The 20783-nt window shown below is 40.2% G+C and overlaps 1 protein-coding gene across 1 annotated transcript in view; it reads left to right on the top strand.

Moving 5' to 3' along the window:
* The window catches only part of col11a1a (collagen, type XI, alpha 1a), a 124952-nt gene that overhangs the window by 57515 nt on the left and 46654 nt on the right, over positions 1-20783 (top strand). Inside the window, exons 19-39 of the mRNA XM_037694096.1 lie at positions 228-281; positions 552-596; positions 727-780; positions 874-918; positions 2328-2381; positions 2642-2686; positions 2805-2858; positions 3785-3829; positions 5814-5867; positions 5985-6029; positions 8748-8801; positions 8907-9014; positions 9102-9155; positions 10420-10473; positions 13127-13171; positions 13275-13328; positions 13455-13499; positions 14763-14816; positions 16513-16566; positions 19382-19435; positions 19858-19965. Of these exons, the coding sequence (XP_037550024.1) occupies positions 228-281; positions 552-596; positions 727-780; positions 874-918; positions 2328-2381; positions 2642-2686; positions 2805-2858; positions 3785-3829; positions 5814-5867; positions 5985-6029; positions 8748-8801; positions 8907-9014; positions 9102-9155; positions 10420-10473; positions 13127-13171; positions 13275-13328; positions 13455-13499; positions 14763-14816; positions 16513-16566; positions 19382-19435; positions 19858-19965 (1179 nt within the window). The remainder of the gene's footprint in view (positions 1-227; positions 282-551; positions 597-726; positions 781-873; positions 919-2327; positions 2382-2641; positions 2687-2804; positions 2859-3784; positions 3830-5813; positions 5868-5984; positions 6030-8747; positions 8802-8906; positions 9015-9101; positions 9156-10419; positions 10474-13126; positions 13172-13274; positions 13329-13454; positions 13500-14762; positions 14817-16512; positions 16567-19381; positions 19436-19857; positions 19966-20783) is intronic.

Below are 20783 nucleotides of genomic sequence, written 5' to 3'. Positions count from 1 at the left end.
GGAAAAAACAATACTTGAAATTAAACAAAACAATTGAAAAGAAAAGTCAAAGCATCAATCCCCTGAATGCGTCAAACGCTTTCATATAAAAAAAAAGGCTAAAATACCTCAAAGTGTGCAGAATTAGTTGGAATCAAAACAAAGTTGTACCTCACCAATCTGAACAATTTCAGCCATAACGAGTCAATCAGCTAAAGATGAACTGAAGCTGTGTTTGTGTTCCTCAGGGGGAGGTGGGACCAATGGGACCTGTGGGAGCCCCTGGAGAGGACGGGCAGAGAGTAAGTCCTCCTTGTTTCTTCTGATGAAGCTTCACCTGAGGAAGGTGAGGTTCTGACAGTCCTGCTGGACCAGCTGAGTCCCTCCAGCTCAGGCAGAAGGAGATGGAGAGAACCAAACCGAGGGAGGAGGAGAGTTTGGGCTTAACTCACCCACTCCTCCTGAACTCGGCTGATTCTAACCCTCTGGTTTACTTGATTTGTTCAAATCAAATGATGCTCTGAAGACAGTCCGTTCAGAGGAGTCACTCTGACTCGTTTTGTTTCCCACAGGGGGAGGACGGAGAGATCGGGCCCAGAGGACTGGCTGGAGAGAGTGTAAGGCTTTTATTTTGATGTTTTATTTTATTATACAATAGAAACCTGTTGGAGTTTAACAATAATAAAGATTTATACATAAATTAAAGACTGGGAGGATCAAAAGTGATGCCATTTGTTTCCTTCATAGGGTCCTAGAGGTTTGCTGGGACCCCGCGGCTCTCCTGGACCCCCTGGAGTTCCTGTGCGTACCGCGACCTTCACCACCTAACATCTGACATCACTTCCTGTAACTAGTACCACAAATGCTGATTCTCCGCTGCTCTTTCCTCCTCAGGGTGTCGCCGGAGTCGACGGACCTCCCGGTCCCAAAGGAAACATGGTACGAACCCGAGCTGCTCTCAGACCAGCTGAAATGTGTCTGAACGGATCCCTGAGGCCAGGAAAGCTTCGGCTCCATGACGGATCTGAGCAGACTTTATATTCAGCTCGTGTTCAAAATGCCTTCAGCATGCACAGATGTGAGGTCAAAGGTTATTCTGATGCCTGGGAGCAAGAGTTCTGCACTGTCCGAAGTCTCTCCAAAACCTTCAAAATAAAAGCTACAAAGAGAGTTGTTGGCGGGAAAAATATTCTCAGCTTTTCTGTGTTTTATTAATGTTTTGTTTTAATCAAGACTTAAAAAAAAATAGAAAAACTTGTTTTTGCAAAAATGAAGCATGGGGGATTACATCTAATCGGCTGAAATTGACTAAATAAGCTAAAAGCAATCAAAGCAAAAGTTAAAACTAGCTAAATAAAAGCTAAAAGCTAACAAGAAAAGCTGAAAACTACCTGATATTAGCAGAATAGCAGCTAAAAGCTAAAAATGAATCAAGTAAGCTGAAGTAGATGTGAAAGATTTTCAAATATTTGAAGAGTTTGTTCATTTCTGAGGATAAAAATGTAAATAAAGGTATATACTTTAAAAAGGTGTCAAAATAAGTAATGTCTAGAAGTAGCCAAATGTTTCAATTGTTGCAGAATTAAACTAAATTTTGTATTTTACTTGCAGATTCCCAGCAAAAATGCAGCATGAGAGATGACATCGACTCAGCTGAAATAGGCTAATTAAGCTAAAAGCAATCAAAACTAAAGTTAAAACTAGCAAAATAAAAGCTAAAATAAGAAAAGCTGAAAACTACCTGATATTAGCAAAAAAGCAGCTAAAAGCTAAAAATGAATCAAGTATTCTGAAGTAGATTTGAAAGATTTTCAAATATTTGTTCATTCATTTTTGAGGAGAAAAATGTAAATAAAGGTACATACTTTGAAAAAGTGTAAAAATAAATAAATTCTATAAGTAGCCGTATGTTTAGTGCAGATCCTCAGTCATCCGAGACAAGTGTTAAAAAGGCGACCGAGCTTTCTGTTTTGTTTTCCGAGGAGTTTCCTGAATATTTCAGAGATCCAAATTTTAGTATCTGCAACAAGATGCTCACAACCGTCTGGAGGGAGGGAAGGGAGAAGGATTTGCATGTGAGTTCAGCTCACATTGCAGTTTTACAGCTCGGGGCTCCATTTAGTTCAGTTAGCACCTTCATTGGTGAAGAGTCCAGCTTTAATCAGCTTCATGATTCAACGTCAGAACACAGAACGATTTGTCTCAGTTTGTTTTTACGTCTATTTGTCTCAATTTTACAAGATTTGTTAAGAAAAAGGTCATTTTTACACCATTAAAGTAGAACTCTGAGTCCTGCTGACTGAAACCAGGTTCTGTTTAGACTGAAGCTCATGTTTGTCTCGTCTCAGGGACCTCAAGGAGAGCCCGGCCCACCGGGTCAGCAGGGAATCCCAGGAACTCAGGTGAACAGCGGTGTTATTGTTTTTTATGATGATGTAAAAAAAAAAAATAAATAAGCTCCTGATTTATGTTTGAGTTGACCTCAGAGGTCAGATTTATTCTTTAATTTTTAACTTCTCACTCATTTTCTACAATAAATTAACGCGCACTTAGAAATCCTGCATGGAAACCCATCCACAAACACACCACGACATCTTTATGTGACATCAAGGCGGGGTTTGTGGTTGCCATGGCGACAGATGCTCATTGTCTTTCTTCACAGGGTCTTCCTGGTCCTCAAGGTCCGATCGGACCACCGGGAGAAAAAGTGAGCTCCTTTTCTTAAATTTTTTATTTATTTATTTTTTGTTGACACCAACGTGTCACTTCCTGTTTGGTTCTGTTGCGGTGACCTCTGACCTCGCTGACGTGTTTCTGTCTCTCAGGGACCTCTGGGCAGGTCGGGGTTACCTGGATTACCTGGAGCTGACGGGCCCCCGGTGAGTCTGAGCGTCTCGTCACTGCTGAAGCTTCTCTCTTTTCTTTTTCTTTTAGTACTTTCCCTCTTTCTTTCTCCTCCTTCCTTTTGTCCTTTCTTTTTTAATTTCTTCCTTTCTCTATCCCTTTTTTTCCTCCTTTTTTATTCCCTCTTTTTCCTTTTTAGGTTTCCTTCCTTCCTTCTCTCCTGTTTTAAATTTATTTTCTTCTATTCTTTATTTTTCTTTTCCTCCTTCTTCCCTTCCTTCCTACATCATTTTTATTGTTCCCTCTGTTTTCATTACTTCCTTTTTCATTCCCTCATTTCTTCCTTTTTATTTTTCCATCCTTCTTTACATTTTCCTTCCTTCTATTTCTTTTTTATTTCTTCGTCCTTCCTGCTTTTTTCTTACTTCCTTATTTCATTTTTTCTTGGTTCCTCCTTCCTTCTTAACTTTTTCATTCCTTCCTGAATTTCCTCTTTTTCTTTTTCTTTTTTTCCTTTCTCCTTCACGCCATCTTTCTTTTTTCTTTCTGTTCTTTATGCAATTTTATGGTTTCCTTCTTTCCTTCCTTGATAGTCTTTCTGTACCTTTGATCATATTCATTCATTCATAAACATTCCCTCATGATTCATGAATTAAAGAGATATTCTGATCATGTAATCCATGACTTCCAGTCAATTCCAGGCTCTCAGCTGACCTGGGGTCAGATAATGTTCTGATTCACTGCCACCTCAGTGTCACATGTTACAAACGCCAGGTGTTCACAGGTGAAAAACTCCTAATGAACACGTCCAAGATGCTGCTAGTTTTACTTTAGTAAACAGGTTTTTTGGTCTGAATTAGTGGAACTATCCCTTTTGTGTTATTCACAGATTAACAGAGAGCAAAGGCCACTCGTTAGTGATGAAGCTGAACTTTTATCTGGCATGTTTTTCCTCCCGCAGGGTCATCCTGGTAAGGAGGGTCCAGCTGGAGAGAAAGGTGCACAGGTAGGTGTTTTACCTGGCAACGCATTCATAAAAACAGGACAAAATAACCAAAATGTCCAACCATTATCTTCGGGTCACGGGGGTCACTGGTGTCCATATCCAGCAATCACTGTGCGAGAGGTGTGGGACACCCTGGACAGGTCTCCAGACCATCACAGGGACACATGAGACAAAAAAAAAAAAAAACAGTCACTCACACCTAGAGACAATTTAGAGTTATCAGTCAGACTAACATGCATGTTTTTGGTTTGTGGGAGGAAACTGGAGTACCCGGAGAAAACCCACGCATGCACAGAGAGAACATGCAAACTCCACCCAGAAAGGCCCCCAGCTGGGATTCGATCCGGTGGCCTCGTTGAGAGGCAGCAGATCCACCAACTGAGCCACCGTGCTGCCAGAACCAAAACCTGTTGCTTTTAATCTAAACAAAAATCAGAAAGAGACACTGTATGTTTAATTTTATTTTAAGCTTTTAGAGTACTTTGAACAGAATTTTAGAGTCCGAAAATGTTCCATATTGCATCAGTGTTTCCCCTTCCGTTACACAAGCAGGGCGCCCCGTCCTGTCAACAGAACCGAGCGCCCTGCTTACCCAATTCCCCCACACCCCGCCGTCGACAACTGCTAGATGCTAAGCTAGCGGCACGCGATACAGATGTGCCAGCTGCGCTGTTTCCCTCACGTTGAGTTGTCTTTCCCACTGTCTTCTCCCCGCCCCTCTCGAAAACTGTTGCCCAACACAAACGTGTCTCCATCTACACCCCCCCGTCAACCGATATGAGCACCCTGCCAAGGCAATTACAGTTAATTAGGGGAAACACTGTTTATGATTAAGAAGTAAAACTAAGATTTCAATTTACAGCAAACAAGCTTGACATAAACAAAGGAATGCTTTAGTCCGGTGTTCTTTTCAGCATGAGCGGACTACGGTATCCATCAGGCGTGTAACGGAACATGTATTTGTACTGACCTGGCTCAAATGTTTGGGTCGGGTGTGAACAGTCAGGAAATCAACACTCATCGTGTTGTTTTATTTGTTTTTCGTAAACGGCCTCAACAGAAAAGGACTTCTCTAAAGCACTCTCCGACAAAACAAAGCAAGAAGATCTTGAGGTGGATTATGAGAGGCGGCTGTATGGAAAACCCAATGGGTCATGATTCACCCACATTGGTGCACCCTCTGATCTCTAATACAGTGGTTCCCAAACATAGTCCTTGAGGAATGCCACCCTTCATCTTTTAGTTGTTTCCCTGCTCCAACTCACCTGATTCAGTGATTTTATTACTTCGAGTTCTACCAAAGCCTGTTAAGCACCACTTCAAGTGTGTCATGTCAGGGAAACAATTAAAACATGCAGGGTGGTGTTCCAGGGTTGGGAACCACTGCTCTAATAAACCTGGTTAAATATGTTGCCAGCTGTTTATTAAGCACCACATGTTTAACGTCTATTCAGAGGATCATCACCAACACCTGCAACTGGACCTCCTTTTTATTTACATCAATTTAGGTTAAATCAACTAAAACACGCACTTCGTTTTGACAGTTTTCTCTACAAAAGAAGGATCTTTTTCAGTGTATGGCATCCTGACAGATCCAACTGGACTAATTAAACAGACAAATATTATTTATTTGATTATTTTCCAGTGAAATTACCAGAAACAACTAGTATTAACATTTGCTTCTTTTTTTTTTTCCTGTTGTACCAAACAATCACCCCAAAAACCAACATACAGAATTGTGTGTACCATCACACCCTTAGTATTTTTTTCTTTCATATACTAAAATACATTTATATCATTAGCGCTAAAACCTGTTCCCTCTGCCAGATTTTTATATTTTGGACTACAAGATACTATACTGATATTGATACTATATATTTCAATGTGGTTTATTAAAAGTATAATACAAAGGGTTCAAACAGGATGAGGTCATCAGCATTATTAAACAAAACTTTGCATTCACTCTATTGAATCTTTGCTTTAGGGTCCACCGGGTCCCCAAGGTCCTATTGGCTATCCCGGCCCTCGTGGTGTCAAGGTATGCTTTATTTATGTGTGCATGTTTGATTGAGTGACCATCGTTATTGTTCCTCACCTGTTAGGAATGTCAGGGTTTGTGCTGAGGTATACCTGATCTCTGGTTCCTGTCCAACAGGGTGCTGATGGTGTCCGTGGTCTGAAAGGATCCAAAGGAGAGAAGGTGCGCTCTTGTTATTGTCTCAAATACTGTCCAAATAAGTTACGGGTCATGCTGTGTTGTGTTTTGTTGGTTGCCATTTTTTTTAAATGCATTTTATTAGCTGTAAAATCTAAGTCTTGTGATGTCTGTAATGTTCTTGTAAAGGTCATGAAGCGTTCCTCTTGTGTAAACTGTGTATACATTCAATCAAGGGTAGAAAAGTTAAACTACTGTATGTAGCTGTTGTGTCATACCAGTTCCCTGTTTTCATACATGTGGTGTTTTATTGTTGAATTGTGACACCGCTACGGCATTTCTGGAGTGTTCACCAGCACCGTTCTTCCATGTCTCTGATCCGTTGAAATGTAGACGCCATAGTCGCACCCTTCATCTTCCGGGGTTTTGTCTAGTTTTTATTGGTCTTTGTTGTTCTACTGACAGATCTCAGTCTGATAGCTTGTCTTCAACTAAAGTCCAAAACAAACCCACCACAGCAGTTGTGGAATGACTGACGAATAGAAAATGTTGGTCTTATATCGGTACACATCATCCAACTGATTACAGTATGCAATAGGTACAAAAATCTTCTTGTACACCTTGATGGTACTCTTGCAACACCTCAAACACTCCAATAACAGTATTTACCCAAAAGAAACCACATGGCAATATGAACATTGCATTTCAAAATAAAAAAGACAAGGATTGGCAAAGACTACTAGCATTAAACCCTTACAAGAATGCCATAAAACAGGCAGTGTACACAGAACATTAGCATAGCACTGCATGAGATTATGTTACAGGATAGTTTGATCGTTGCTACATAACTTTTCACTGTTATGGACTCTGTGACTTCAATGTTGCTACAGAGTTAATTGGCACGAACAGCAAATCAGCTTGGCGTTGCTGAAGTCCACGCTTCGTAAACTGTCGACGTTGTGGCGTTAGTAGGAGAACAGTGTCACTTTTATCTGACAAGAACACAAAGGACTATCCCACTGATACGCAGTTCAAACTAGACAACACCGAGGCAGTGCAGGCAGAGCGCTAGAGCGCTAGAGCGAGATACATCATTGTTGTGTCTCTGTTGAAAACCTTTACTTATCATGGTGTTCGGTAAATGTGATGTTTCAATACAGAATTTGTCAACGTGACCAATAAATCTGCTGCAACATGAGAAAGGATCAGGTACATAAAGAGGTGCTAGTTTCTTACAGGCAAGCAAGGCAAGGACGATGTGCTAAAAACAGCTGCAGGCTTTAAGCCCTGCATGTCTTTCTCGTTTTACGCTACTTTTTTTTATACCAATTCAAAGATGGACGTATTATCGTATAGCCTCCGTCCGCAAACTTTCTCTTGTTCCATCCATAATGACTGATCCAGATCATTTAGCAAAACTCAATACACAGATGTATCATAACTAGAGGGCGTATCGTGTACACGTTTTATCACTTCAGCTCCAAGGTCAAGGTAGCATACCAAGGTCAACGTTAAAGCGAGGTCTTTGCTTGTCCAGACCATAACTTCTAATCAATTCAATATAATTTGACGATACTTCTTACACATTCGCACGACCACTAAACAGCGTGACACACATTCTTATACTCATCCCAGCTTTAAGGGCAAGGTCATAATTTAAGGTCAAATGTCTTTGCTTTTCGGGATATTGCTGTAGATTACTCTGTTGCTGAATAATAGTTTATTGACGGGCGTAGAATGTGCCGTATGCAGTACTCTTGTGTAGTTTGTTTCAGAGTAAATATATAAATGTTCTGGCTTTTTACTGTCCTTTTAGAAAATTAAAACATTTAATGGGATAGTTTCAGGCTGTTAAACTCAACTTTTTCCTTTGGATTTATTAAAAAAACAGATGGGACGGTGTTGATCTAAACATCTCTCTGCGGTTAAAATAAAAACAGGAAACGCATAAAAGGTTTGAGAACTGCCGGTAAATGAATTCATGTCACAGGTCTTCTGTCTGAATCTCTGGCCCTGCCTGCTTTGTTTGGACTCTTCTGTGCTGGAATGGACGTCGGGTGCAGGTTAAACACCAGACTGGGCCGAGTTGATGGTCAGTGTTGGATGTAAAGTTGTCCCGCTCAAGACCTCTGGTCCAAGGAAACACTGCAGTCGCTTTATATCACCTGTGAAGTCTTCACTGTGTGTCACACAACAGAGAATTTAAACTAGCTTAAATACGCAGGGTTCTAATGTAAGATCGATACTGAAAGCAAGGTGCTGCAGTGATGGGTATATGTGTTGTTTGTGCTGAATTATTCATGGCAGGAGAAAATGCAGGCCTTGAGGAAAGGTTCTTTTGCTCTGAATAAAGGATGTGTTTTACTTGAGATGTGTGGTGGTTATTCAGGATGTAACTTGGTGGCAACAAACACGCTTTGTGCTGCATTATGCATCAGCTGGTGTCAAAGCGTCAGACAAAGCATATACTGGGATGATAAGGTGTCAAAGTGAGGAGCAGCATCCCTCAGAGTTCACCAGTCGGAAGAATATACCCAGAATCCTGAGTTTCCTTTAAATTCAGCCTCTTAATATTTAAATTGTTGTGCTGTTCTGACTTTTGGCCAGCAGATGGCAGCACTGTTCCCGGGATGTGCAAAACACTTGAGTTTTTATCAGCTCAGAAAGAGAACATTAAAAATGATAAACACTTTAACTTCTTTTCACGAAGGATTATTTGATATTTTAAATGAAATGGTGAAGAAATGATGTTTCTTCTTTCAGGGCGAGGATGGTTTCCCAGGTTTCAAAGGGGACATGGGGATTAAAGGTGACCGGGTGAGCATCTCGAAGACAAACATTGTTTCACACTTGCTTTGGATTTGTTTACTTCTTTAGATCAATTCAAGTATAATTGGGATTTCTTTTGTCTTTGGATTGCAGGGTGAAATTGGCATGCATGGACCCCGAGGAGAGGACGGACCGGAGGGGCCTAAAGGTAGAGCTGGTCCCAATGGAGAGTCCGGACCCCTTGGTCCAGCCGGAGAGAAAGTAACGGAGCTTGACTTATTTTGATACAACTTACTGTGATGTGTTTCACCGTGGTTTGTTCTGACCCGGGCTGTTGATGTCTGTCAGGGTAAACTGGGAGTTCCAGGATTGCCAGGATACCCTGGAAGACAAGGACCAAAGGTACGTGTCTGTGTTTTTAGGACAAAGATGGACGTTCTACCTGTAAAAACATCAAAGTTGTCTGGTGGTGACAGTGCAGACGAGATTTGACTTGATTTTGTCAAGAAAATGTCAAGATTAATACAAATGTTAGTGTTTTTTAAAAAGAAAGAAAGCTTCATGTATTCATCCATCCATCCAGCCATCCATCCATTCTTCTGTCCATCCATCTGTCCATCCATCCATCCATTCTTCCATCCATCTGTCCTTCCATCTATCCATTTGTCCATTCATCCACCCATCTATCCATCCATCTATCATCCATTCTTCAATCCATCTGTCCATTTGTCATCCATCCATCCTTCCATCTATCTGTCCATTCCTCCATCCAAGCATTCTTCTGTTCGTCCATCCAACCATCCACCCATCATCCATCCATCCATCCATCCATTCATCCGTCAATCTGTCCATCCATCCATCCATCCATTTGTCCTTATGTCTATCTATCTGTTTGTCCATTCAACCAACCATCCATCCATCCATCCATCCATCCATCCATCCATCCATCATCCATACATGTATCCATCCATTCATATGACTGTCCATCCATCATCCATCCATCCATCCATCCATCCATCCATCCATCCATCTGTCCATCATCCATTCATCCATCCATCTATCCATCCATTCATATGACTGTCCATCCATTCATCCATCCATCCATCCATCCATCCATCCAACCATTCTTCCAACCATCTGTCTGTCTGTCTGTCCATCCATCCATTGACTCATCCATCCATCCATTCATCCGTCCATCCATCCATCCATCCATCCATCCATCCAGCAACACATTAGTGATGTGTAGAAAAAGTGAAGTTCATAGAAGTTTTGTATTTTTCATTGATTTAATTTTATTAAATGTCTCCCATGCATCATGTGATGGTTTTCTGCAGATTAGGTAAGCCGTTGCTTTAATCTTTTCCTCACGAGGTAATAATAAAACACAGATTTTATGTCATCAGCAAACGTATAAGTCATCACAGCTAAAGTTCACACTTTTTTATTAAAAGAACAACATAAAGGATTAAAGGGCAACAAATTGTCAGTATCATGAATGTCATCAATTTGACATGCTCACCAACCAAAAATATATGCAGTACCAGACAGAAGGAAGAAAATGAAACTGCAGAGGTGATAATGTTCATCGCCACTGAAAAGAAATACAACATGAGCCTTTATCGTTGCGTAAAGATTAACCCACGATACGATCTCCTCCTGTTGGCAGGGCTCAAGTGGATTCCCTGGCTTCCCTGGAGCCAATGGAGAGAAAGGAGCAAGAGTAAGAAAAGCACACAATGCTTGCATACACAGAGTAAAGACCTATTTTACAGGTGGTGATTTAGCAGAAAAACAATTGATGTGGAAGTTTTTGTGCTTCGATTCCACCAGACTTTAAAAAAAACAAAACAGCACTCGCAGTTTGAGACATGCTGAGAAAACATTATTTCCATCGGTTCGCTGTTTCTACTGTCTGCTTCGTATTAATGTTGCTTTCCACAGCAACAGGATGTCTATAAGATCACCTTTTTATCCTAATATTACTTAAAAGGAGTCCTAATATGCTGTCGTTTTACAAGATGACGAAACATTTTGATGCTTCATTGACATGTTTGACATTTACGCAGACAGGATTACAGAGACAAATCCCTCTTAGACGGCCTGTTTAGAGACTATCTGCCTTTAGAAAGTATTAATTCTCCTTGAGCTTCTCCACATTTTCACTTTAAACAGTACGTCACTGGGGTCTTATGTGGTAGACGAACACAATGTAGAAATAATTGTGAAGCTGAAGGGATTTTCACATTTTTATAAAGAAACATCTATTTTCATTCAACCTTTATTTATACGGGTTAATCCCATTGAATCACGAGGACTCATTTACTAGAGAGACCTGAAAATGTGACGTGTGTTTGTGTTCCGCCCTTTTTACTCTGATACGCCAAACTAAAACCCAACATGTCTTCACAAGTCACTTAATTAATAAACAGAGTCCAGTTGGATGTATGAATCAAGCTGTTCATCCTGAAGACGAACGCGTCAGACAGGTCAGGGAATAAAGTTACTGAAGTTTAAAGCAAATTGCTCACTCCATCCATGGAAAATTATAGATTATTTTTCTTCCACTTCTTCTAGTTCTGCTTTATTTCCGTTTTTTCCGTTACGTAAAATTGCAGCACGGTAAAATAATTTGTAATAGTTCAGGGGAAGTGGCTACGTTTTGAAGGTGTCGTGTAGTGAAACTCCAACCTCTTCAAAAGAACGCAGGACATACATGATATGTTACGACTTTGTTTCGAAATCCTTCGGTGCTCTGGAGCCTCGCATCACCTCCCTGATCTGTTCAGCCACTTCTTCACGATTCAAAAACAGTTTATTACTTCAGAAAACTGGTTTACAGACTGTCTGGGCTTTTAGCAGAAATAGTTCTAGATTAAAAACAAATGAAGTCAGGCATCCCCGTGGACTATGTTTGCAGATGGCATTGTGATCTGTGGTGAGAACAGGGAACAGGTGGAAGAGAGCCTGGAGAGGTGGAAGTATGCACTTGAAAGAAGAGGAATGAAAGTCAGCCGTAGTAAGACAGGGTACATGTGTGGGAATGAGAGGGAGGCCGGTGGAACAGTGAGGCTACAAGAGCAGAGGTCACAAAGGTACAGGACTTCAAGGACATAGAGTCCACTGTCCAGGAAACTGGGGAGTGTGGTAAACAGGTGAAAAAGAAAGTCCAGGCAAGATAAAGTGGTTGGAGAAAAGTTTCAGGAGCAATTTTAATTCTGTTTATTCATATAGCACCATGTCACAACAGATGTAGTCTCAAGGCGCTGTACAAAATAATTCACATACATAAAAATAGCCAATAAATAAAAGTTGTCTATCTAAGGAAGCCAGCAGATTGTGTTGAACCTTCATTTTGTCACAGTCTCCATAGTAAAGATCTGGTCCACTGTTCAGGTTCATCAGGTTTTAGTAATATTTCTAAAGCTGCCTCGTCTGACTGTGAATCGGAGGCAATAGTAGGAAGGATGGTGTGAATTTTACCTCTACTTGAAATAATTTTATTTATTTAAAAAAAAACTCATGAAGTCATCCCTGCTTGTAACAAAATAGGTTAAATTGTGTCATCTAGGCCAGTTTCTTTAAGTGTGACCAGTTTATCACTTAAAGAAACTGGTCCAGATGACACAATTTAATCTTTTTTGTTGTTATCTACCTGGATGATTGAACTTACAACCCTTTTTCTATCACTGCTTATAGATGTAGAGATACATGGCACAACCGTTCATTTGTGTAGCTATAGTGCTGAACAGAAACATGGGGGTTATTTTTATTCTCATTTGTGACAAAAGGTGTCAGCAAAGGTCGAAAAAAATTTTTACAAGACAGTGGAGATACCAGCTATGTTGTATGGTCTGGAGACAGAGACATGGACAAAAAGACAGGAGACAGAACTGGAAGTGGCAGAAATGAAGATGTTGAGGTTCTTCTTAGGAGTAACAAGGATGGATAAGATCAGGAATGAGATCATCAGAGGTACAGCACAGGTTGAACATCTGGCAGATAAAGTTAGAGAGACCAGACTGAGATGGTCTGGACATGTCAAGAGGAGGGACAGTGGGTATACTGGTAGAAGGATGTTAGAAATGTAGCCAAGAGGATAAAGAGGACCGGGAGGTGGAGTGAGGACAGAAGAACTCCTGAAGTAGGTACAGCCGAAAAAAGTAGTTCTGATTTTAAAAGATTTACATATTTTCAATGCGCCAAAGATTTTTTTAAACAAATTATTTACATATTCATTTTTTTTATTTTTTTAAGTTTGTGTTTTAGAGGCAGGAGCAAACTTTTCTTTAAGCACTACAGTTTGTTCTTCTTGTATAAGACGAGTTAAAGCAGGTGTGTGTGACTGACTTGTTTGTCTTTGTCTTTTCTAACAGGGCATTGCTGGGAAAGCTGGACCAAGAGGACAAAGAGGTCCAACGGTCTGTCCCGTTCCCACTAGCACCATTTGACTTGTTCTTAACTCCGACAACACATTCGTGTGCATCACTCAGCACGAGTTCAACTTGGTTGCTTTGTTTTTAGGGTCCTCGTGGTGCTCGAGGAGCCAGAGGCCCGACAGGAAAATCTGGTCCAAAGGTGAGGACACCTGTCCAACAAAACCGGGTTCAGTTTATTCTTCTGCTGAGCTCTATCCTCCATGTCTGATGTAATCCTGTGCGGCTTGTGTCAGATACAGTTCTCATTTGTCGCTGTGTGTTTCAGGGCACAGCAGGAAACGATGGTCCTCCAGGCCCGCCCGGCGAGAGAGTAAGTCCATGAAACAGCAGCTCTCGCATCCTTTCTGCGTTTCTGATCGCTCTATTTTAAACCTGACGTTATGATAAAGAGCATTTCTGTGACGACGGGAAACAAAATGTGGCTGCTGCACAATGAAAGTCTCTTAGCAGCAGCTTCCCGTTTAAAACGTTTCACATCAGGTTCTGTTGGGTTTACGGCGTCCGGTTTTTTCCCCTGAAACAAAGAAATGAAGTGAAAACCCACAGAAGAAGAAAAACTCAGTTAATCAGCACAAAATTGATTTGCATTTATCAAATTAGCACTTAGCTTTAATATTAATTAGCACAAAACATTTAAAAAAATGGAAATCCTGTTAGTGAGCACTTAAACAATTGCTGCATTATAACTACACAACTGTGCTGCAATCCAGCCCCGTTCTGTCATGGGGGAGTAATCCTGGCCCTCGAGGGCCACTAACCTGCACGTTTTATATAATTATATGAATCAGTGGGTGATTCATATAATTCTGCAGCACATGAGGAGGGGATCCAATCTTTGAATCAGGTGTGTTGTAGCAGGGAAACAGGTAAAACATGCAGGATTGGCCCTCGACGACCAGGATTGGACACCGGCCTAAAATCTGTTTTTAACACAAGATGGGATCCTATAGCGTCTGAGCTGGTTGAAACCGGAGTGGATTTTAATGATGAAATATCATCATCATCCTCTTTTTCCAGACTCTTACTGCTGGTTTCATACAGGGTCTACTTTCTTTTACCAATTAATTTTTAATCGCTTGGTTTTCTCTTCAAACATGAAGAGTGCGCAGCCTAAAACCACCAAATTATAATCCCACCATTACACGAGGCTGCATGGTGACAGTCTGTACGTTGCTCTGTGTCCTTCAGAGCCTCAGAGGGACGTTTTATGATTCTCTTTCATTAGAAGACAAACTTATTTAGTGAAGAAACATGAATATGGATTACAGGAGCTCCAGTAGGACAGTGCTGTACTTCCTCTGATTTCAAAATTAGTTTTTGTACATAATGTGCTGTAAATAAATAAAAAGGCACCATAAAGTTCTGCCACTTGTGGTTCAAGATGTATTTTTTAAGACGGCTCATATTTTGCCGCAGTTTGTTCGAGGCTGGATTTTTATTTTTCAATAGAACGAGTGATAACATTGAACAGATTCAAAACTCGTCATGTTTGTTATGTATCATAGTAACCGTGGTTATAACGTCATTGTTTTTGGTTTTTACAAGTTCATGACTTACTGTTTGCTGATTGCAGGGACCCCAAGGACCACAGGGACCAGTGGGCTTCCCTGGACCAAAGGGCCCCCCAGTAAGTGTTTCGTTTTGCCCATTGCGCTGCAGCTTCTGTTCAGACTCTGTGTCTAAACTCTACGTTTCTTCCTCTTCCTGCTGCTGGAATAACAAATTAATCTAGTTTTAAGTCAAACGGAGAATAACGTCTCAGATTATTGGTTTGTTATTGACTCATATACATCGTTTTACACTCCAGTCCATGCAGGAAGTCATTTCCATCTTTTGATTCGCATTAGATTCATAAGTGTCTCTCACTGATTGTCTTTTCTCCAAACAAATAAACTGATAGAACGTTTATGAAGCGCTCACTCGATTGTGATCCATTTTTCATCCGGACGTTTTTCAACGCGGTTCTCGTCCTGCAGTTTTCAACTATTTCAACAATTCATAAATCAAAATGTTCAGCTCTTTCACCATCACTTTTGATATTGGTGCAACTTTAGCTTTTTGAAATATTTAGCCTTTTCTGCCACTTTTTTTTTCTCACAGAAAATAAATTGAGCTCATTTTACATCTTTCAAATATTTACTGTAGATCTGTTTACAACCTTTCACTGCTCCTTTCACATTTTGTTCTGCTTCAGCTTCTTTTAGGTTCCGCCTGCAAATGTTAACATTTTTCAGCTACTTTCAGCTAATTTCGTCTGTTTTGTGCTCTTTTCAGATTCTTTCTACTAACTACAACATTTTTGTGCTTCTTCTAACTTCTTTCTGCTAATGTCAGCTTGATATGCTCTATTCAGCATATTTTGCAAGTTTCAGCTTTTTCTACTATTTCAGCTACTATATAGCTGTTTTATGCTAATTTTAGCTTTTTCAGCTAATTTTGGCACTAATTTCTACTTTTTTCAGCCTAATTCAGCAAAATTGTGCTCTGTCCATTTATTTCTAGTAATTTCAGCTTCTTTCTGTTTTGTAGCTATTTTTCAGCCTTTTTGTTGTTGTTGTTGTTAATTTTAGTTTTTTCAGCTAATTTCCACTTTTTGCACTAATTTCCTATTCATAAAGCCTAAATGGCAAAATGTGTTCTTTCTGTTTTCTTCTACTAATTTAAGCTTGTTTTACTTTTTCAGCTACCTTTTAAAGTATTTTTAGCTATGTTCAGCTGTTTTCAGATAAATTCCTGCTACTTTCAGCCTAATTAACTTTTTTCTACTAATTTCAGCTTGTTGTTTCAGCCACTCTTTAGTTGTTTGTAAGCAAATTTGAGCTTTTTCAGCTAATTCAACATTTTTTAGCTCATTTCAGCTCTTTCCACTTCGTAAGTTAAGCTTCTTTCTGACTTTTTGGCTACTTTTTAGATTTCTTTTTTTTGCTAATTTTAACCTTTTTAGCTGATTTCCTAATTGCTTATTTAAACCTAATTCAAGAAATATGTGTTCTTTCCGCTTTCTTCTGCTAACTTGGGCCTGTTATTTCATTTCAGCTACATTTCAGAATGTTTTAGTTAATTTCAGCTGTTTTTAAGTAAGTTCTTCTGCAATCAGCATTCACACTGCATTTTAGCAGGAAATGTAACTTATCTTGTTGTATTTGCTTTTCTTTACTCTGACTTCTGACTGGGACTTTTCCTCCTGAACGCCACATTTAACTCGTAGCAGGGGGTTAAACCTTTACGGTTCAGAACATAATGTCTTTTGTTCCACTGATATTTATAAATGGTTGTAATAAAAGTGGATGTAGGAGTTACTGAGTGAGTGTACCTTGTGACAGGGACCACCTGGGAAGGACGGGCTGCCCGGACACCCTGGTCAACGTGGAGAGACGGTAAGAACTGATTGTGGATTGATGCGTGTTCTTGTTTCAGTGTACGGAGCCCAACATGTGCCAGGAGTTGAAATAGTTGTGAGGGAGGTGTTGCGTTTAGTTTTGTTTTCAGTGTGGATGGAACTAAGGAACCAACTAACCTTAAATACTCAGTATCATCACCCCATAAGTTTATGAATCAGATGTTGAATGTAGTTTTTTAATCTGTTTTACTTTGATGGTTCCTATAGCCCAAACGGCTCAACTTTCTTTGATTAAAACGATACACATTTCCACCAGAACCTCCAAGACCTGGTCTCCTCTGGTCCTGGATGTTTACAGACTGTTGTTAAAAGAAGAGGGGATGCTTCTCAGTGCGAAACGTGGACCTGGAACAACTTTAAAGAGACGCGTTGCTGTCATTCAATTCAAAACTACTTCATTTTTCCATTAAAAGTACAATTTCTTAGTTTAAGCATGTGATTTGTTTACTATGCTCCATAGTTAAAAAGTTATGGGTTTATAAGATATGCATTCTGTTTTTATTTACATTTTCCACAACGGTCCAACTTCTTCAGTTCTGGGGTTGTGTCACTGCGTGAGGCGGATGTTTTCTGTTTGTTGGACACATGCTGGATGGATTGTGTAGACGTTATCTAGCTTCAGTGGGGGTTTGACTCGTGGCACCTGTTGGACGCCGTTGAATCCCATACGATTGTCTGAGTTTTTTTAACTCTCGTTTGCTCACCTGCCTCTAAACTGCAGACGACTAGACACTCCCTATCACTTCTGTTCAGTCAGTTGACTTGTGTTGCTCAGGTTAATACTCAGAGGTAAAACATTACATGGCAGAGGGGGAGTCGACTCTCAAAGACTACAAGACAAATCTCTGAGACGATTGTCCATCCACACTGGTTGGGTCTGGTCATTTCCAAAGATTGCATGCCTACAAAGTATGTGATCCTGTTAAAAAGTGTCTGAAGTGGAGACGCACCGATGCAGCACAGAACAGAAAGAAAAGTGTATGATTTGTTGCTGCGGTCCCCGGCTCGCCGCTTCAGTCCCTCCTCACTCAGTATGCATCGGTGAGTCTGGGCTCGATGATCCTCAGAGGGCTGTAAATTCAGCCACGATCCTGACAGATCATCAACTTCATTATTAAAGCTTTCCCTTCCACCTGCCTCTGTCTTATGGATAATGTGAGACACGACGGCCGCGCTGCCTCTGCTGAGCTTCAGGCAGCGGCGCCGATCTTCATCAGGCTGCAGATTTATGTGTTGATGAACCAACAATATGAGCCGCCGATGTGATCATGGCCATAAAGATGCTGAGAGGCGGCCGATTCCAGCACCACGAGTTGAATTGGAGGAAGTGCAAATTGAGATATGATGCCAGTGTCTCGTCTTGTTGCGGATGCCGCAACAGCGTGGCTCGAAGGAGATGCACTGAATAAAACATCCCCGTGAATTACAGAGTGATCGATACGCCTGAAGACATGCTGCACCAGAGCCAGGACCAGCTCTCCAGAGCCTCCTCTGATTGGGGAGATGATATGTTTCAAGTCCAGTTAACTTCAGGTGTCATGGAACTGGAAGAGATCAATCCCGGTCGATACTAAACTGGTTCTGTAAAAAACTGAAGCTTCATTCACAACAGTTCCCTGAAACAACCACACAGACCAGTCCACCTTTAAACTCTATCGAGCTGTTCATAAATCACTGAGGAAGCTGAATTCAGTGATCTTTCAAAGTACAGCGAGCAGAGCGGAACCAAAAGAGGCGTAGAGAAAAACTCAGCTGCTCTTACGTGTTGCTCTGCGAGCTATATGTGGGACAGATGTCTTTATTTTACTTGAAACGTTTCTGAAAATATGGCTAAAGATGTTTATATTAAATGAACTTACAGCAGTTTATGTTGGACACACGGGCCTCGGAATAACCCCAGTTAGCTGTTGTTTAAAAACAGTGGTTCCCAACACTGGTCCTTGAGGAACACCATCCTGCATGTTTTGGTTGTTTCCTGCTTTGCCACACCTGATTTGAATGGACAGGCTTCTGCAGAAACCAAGGAAGTCATTAAATTTCTGTATCAGGTGTGTTGGACCAGGGGAACAATTAAAACATGCAGGATGGTGTTCCTCAGGGACCACAGTTGGGAACCACAAATATATTTAAAGAATTAAAACTAAAAAGCTTGTTAGAGTGATTGAAAAGTGAAAAAAAAAAAAATAATCTACTCTGAAATGATTCCAGCTATGGTGTTTTGACATTTAAATCTCGCAGCTTTGTCATCGAAAGTGTACGTCATCACTTTGTCATTATTCAAATTGGCCCAGCTTTTTAGATGTCGACAGTTGTGGGTCTGGTACTACCTCGCTTAGAGGTGCACCAGAGGTAGGCTGTCTCAGATCCCCTTCTCCGCCTCCATTTCTCTTCTGAATGAATCAAGATTGTCAGAACATGAGTCAGTCCTACTCTGAGGCGTCTTGTGAACGAGACCTCGGTCTAAAAAAGTGAAGTGTTCCCTCGTCAGATCAGGTGTTCGTTCACCGCTGTGGATGGGAGGAGCTACAGTTTTTAACGATCCATCCATTGTCTGCTTCTTCGCTGAAGTCCATGAGGGGGACTCACACCTCCTTTCTTATAGCTTGGATGATTAAATTAATTGTGTTAAAAAAAACAGCTGTTGTTTTAAGTCACGTGACCAGGAAGTGAATCAAGCCCCTTTAAGCCATACCACTTATTAAATACAAACAATTTGCAGCAAAAAATGTTTATTTTTCTTTAAAAGTAGTTGTAGTAGTTGTTAATTAAAGTTTATTTGTTTGTGTTTTCAGGGTTTCCAAGGAAAAACTGGTCCACCAGGCCCAGGGGGCGTTGTTGGTCCTCAGGTATAAAAAAATAATCATTTTTTATTAAAGAATAAATGTATTCCTAAATAAATTTAAAGTAACAGCAGTTCTGTGCAATGATATTTGGAATATATTAATGTTATTGTATTTTGAAATTCTTTATGCAGCCATAATTAATTTGGGTCATTGTGCATAAATGTTGAAATATTGTTTTATTTTTAACTGTGTCCTCAAAGATATTTAATTATTCAGTGTTTTCCCCAGTTTTTATCATAAGTCTTGTTAAATGCAACAATAAATAAATGTTAACAATGGAATCAATATATAAAAAACTATAAATTTAACAAAATACAAATCCCATGAATTTATAAAAACATATCAATAAAGTTGGAAGAACTTAAATTATTTCTGATGCAGATGTTGTGAACTGTGTTATAACGTGTTTGATGTCAACGTCTTAGGGACCCACCGGAGAGACCGGTCCTGTTGGTGAGCGAGGACACCCCGGACCTCCAGGACCACCCGGAGAGCAAGGTCTTCCAGGGGCTGCTGGGAAGGAAGGAGCCAAGGTACGGCTGCAGATAACAGAGTGGGATGGATGAGAGATGAACCTCCAAGAAAAGGCTCCTATGTGAAAACAATAAAAAGTTGACTGATAGAGCTTTAACGTCCGAACACAGGCCACAAACTTCAGTGGTTTCAAACCCCATCAAGCATGAGTCGATTCCAGCTGAAGTTTAATAATTATCCCAGGAGTTTTCTCTTTAACTGTGTGAATAAATTCAGTTCTTTACTTTACATAAAACGCAACGATCTTTAGAACCAAACGTCCCAAACCAGAACTTCTGGAGTAAAACTTTACATCCAAGAGCAAAGCATTTTAAAACATTTGCAGAATATTCAACCTGTTTTTTTTCTTGACAATAAAATCTGTACTCAGCCTAATTCAACACTCTTGTTAAACATAAAATTTTAATTAAAAATATGATATTTTATAAGACATTTGCAAAGATAAAGTTTCGGATCAAACTCCAAAAGCTTTAAAGTGTAAACCGGACTTTGTTTTATCTTTAAAATCATTTAAAACTGGTTCTGTTTCCTCTAAAGGCTGCAGGTAGAAATCTTAATAATGTGTTTTTATTTTAACCGAACACAAATTATCTCTGTAATAGTCTAAAAAAGGCACAGCTAAGCTATCTCTGCTGATGGGCCTAATTAAAAATAATTATTGTCACTTTATGGCTCACAGAAATTTATATGGCAACATGGCTTGCCATATATGGCAAGTCAAATGAAGAAATGGTCAAATGGCAGCAAGTCAAATGGCCACAAGTCAAATGGCAGCAAGTCAAATGGCAGCAAGTCAAATGGTGGCAAGTCAAATGGC

The sequence above is a fragment of the Nematolebias whitei genome, chromosome 20 (genome assembly GCF_014905685.2).
Source record: "Nematolebias whitei isolate Nwh7 chromosome 20, NemWhi1, whole genome shotgun sequence".
NCBI classification, from domain to species: domain Eukaryota; kingdom Metazoa; phylum Chordata; class Actinopteri; order Cyprinodontiformes; family Rivulidae; genus Nematolebias; species Nematolebias whitei.
Note: the sequence above shows the minus strand (reverse complement) of the source record. Positions and strands in the feature narration are given on the sequence as shown.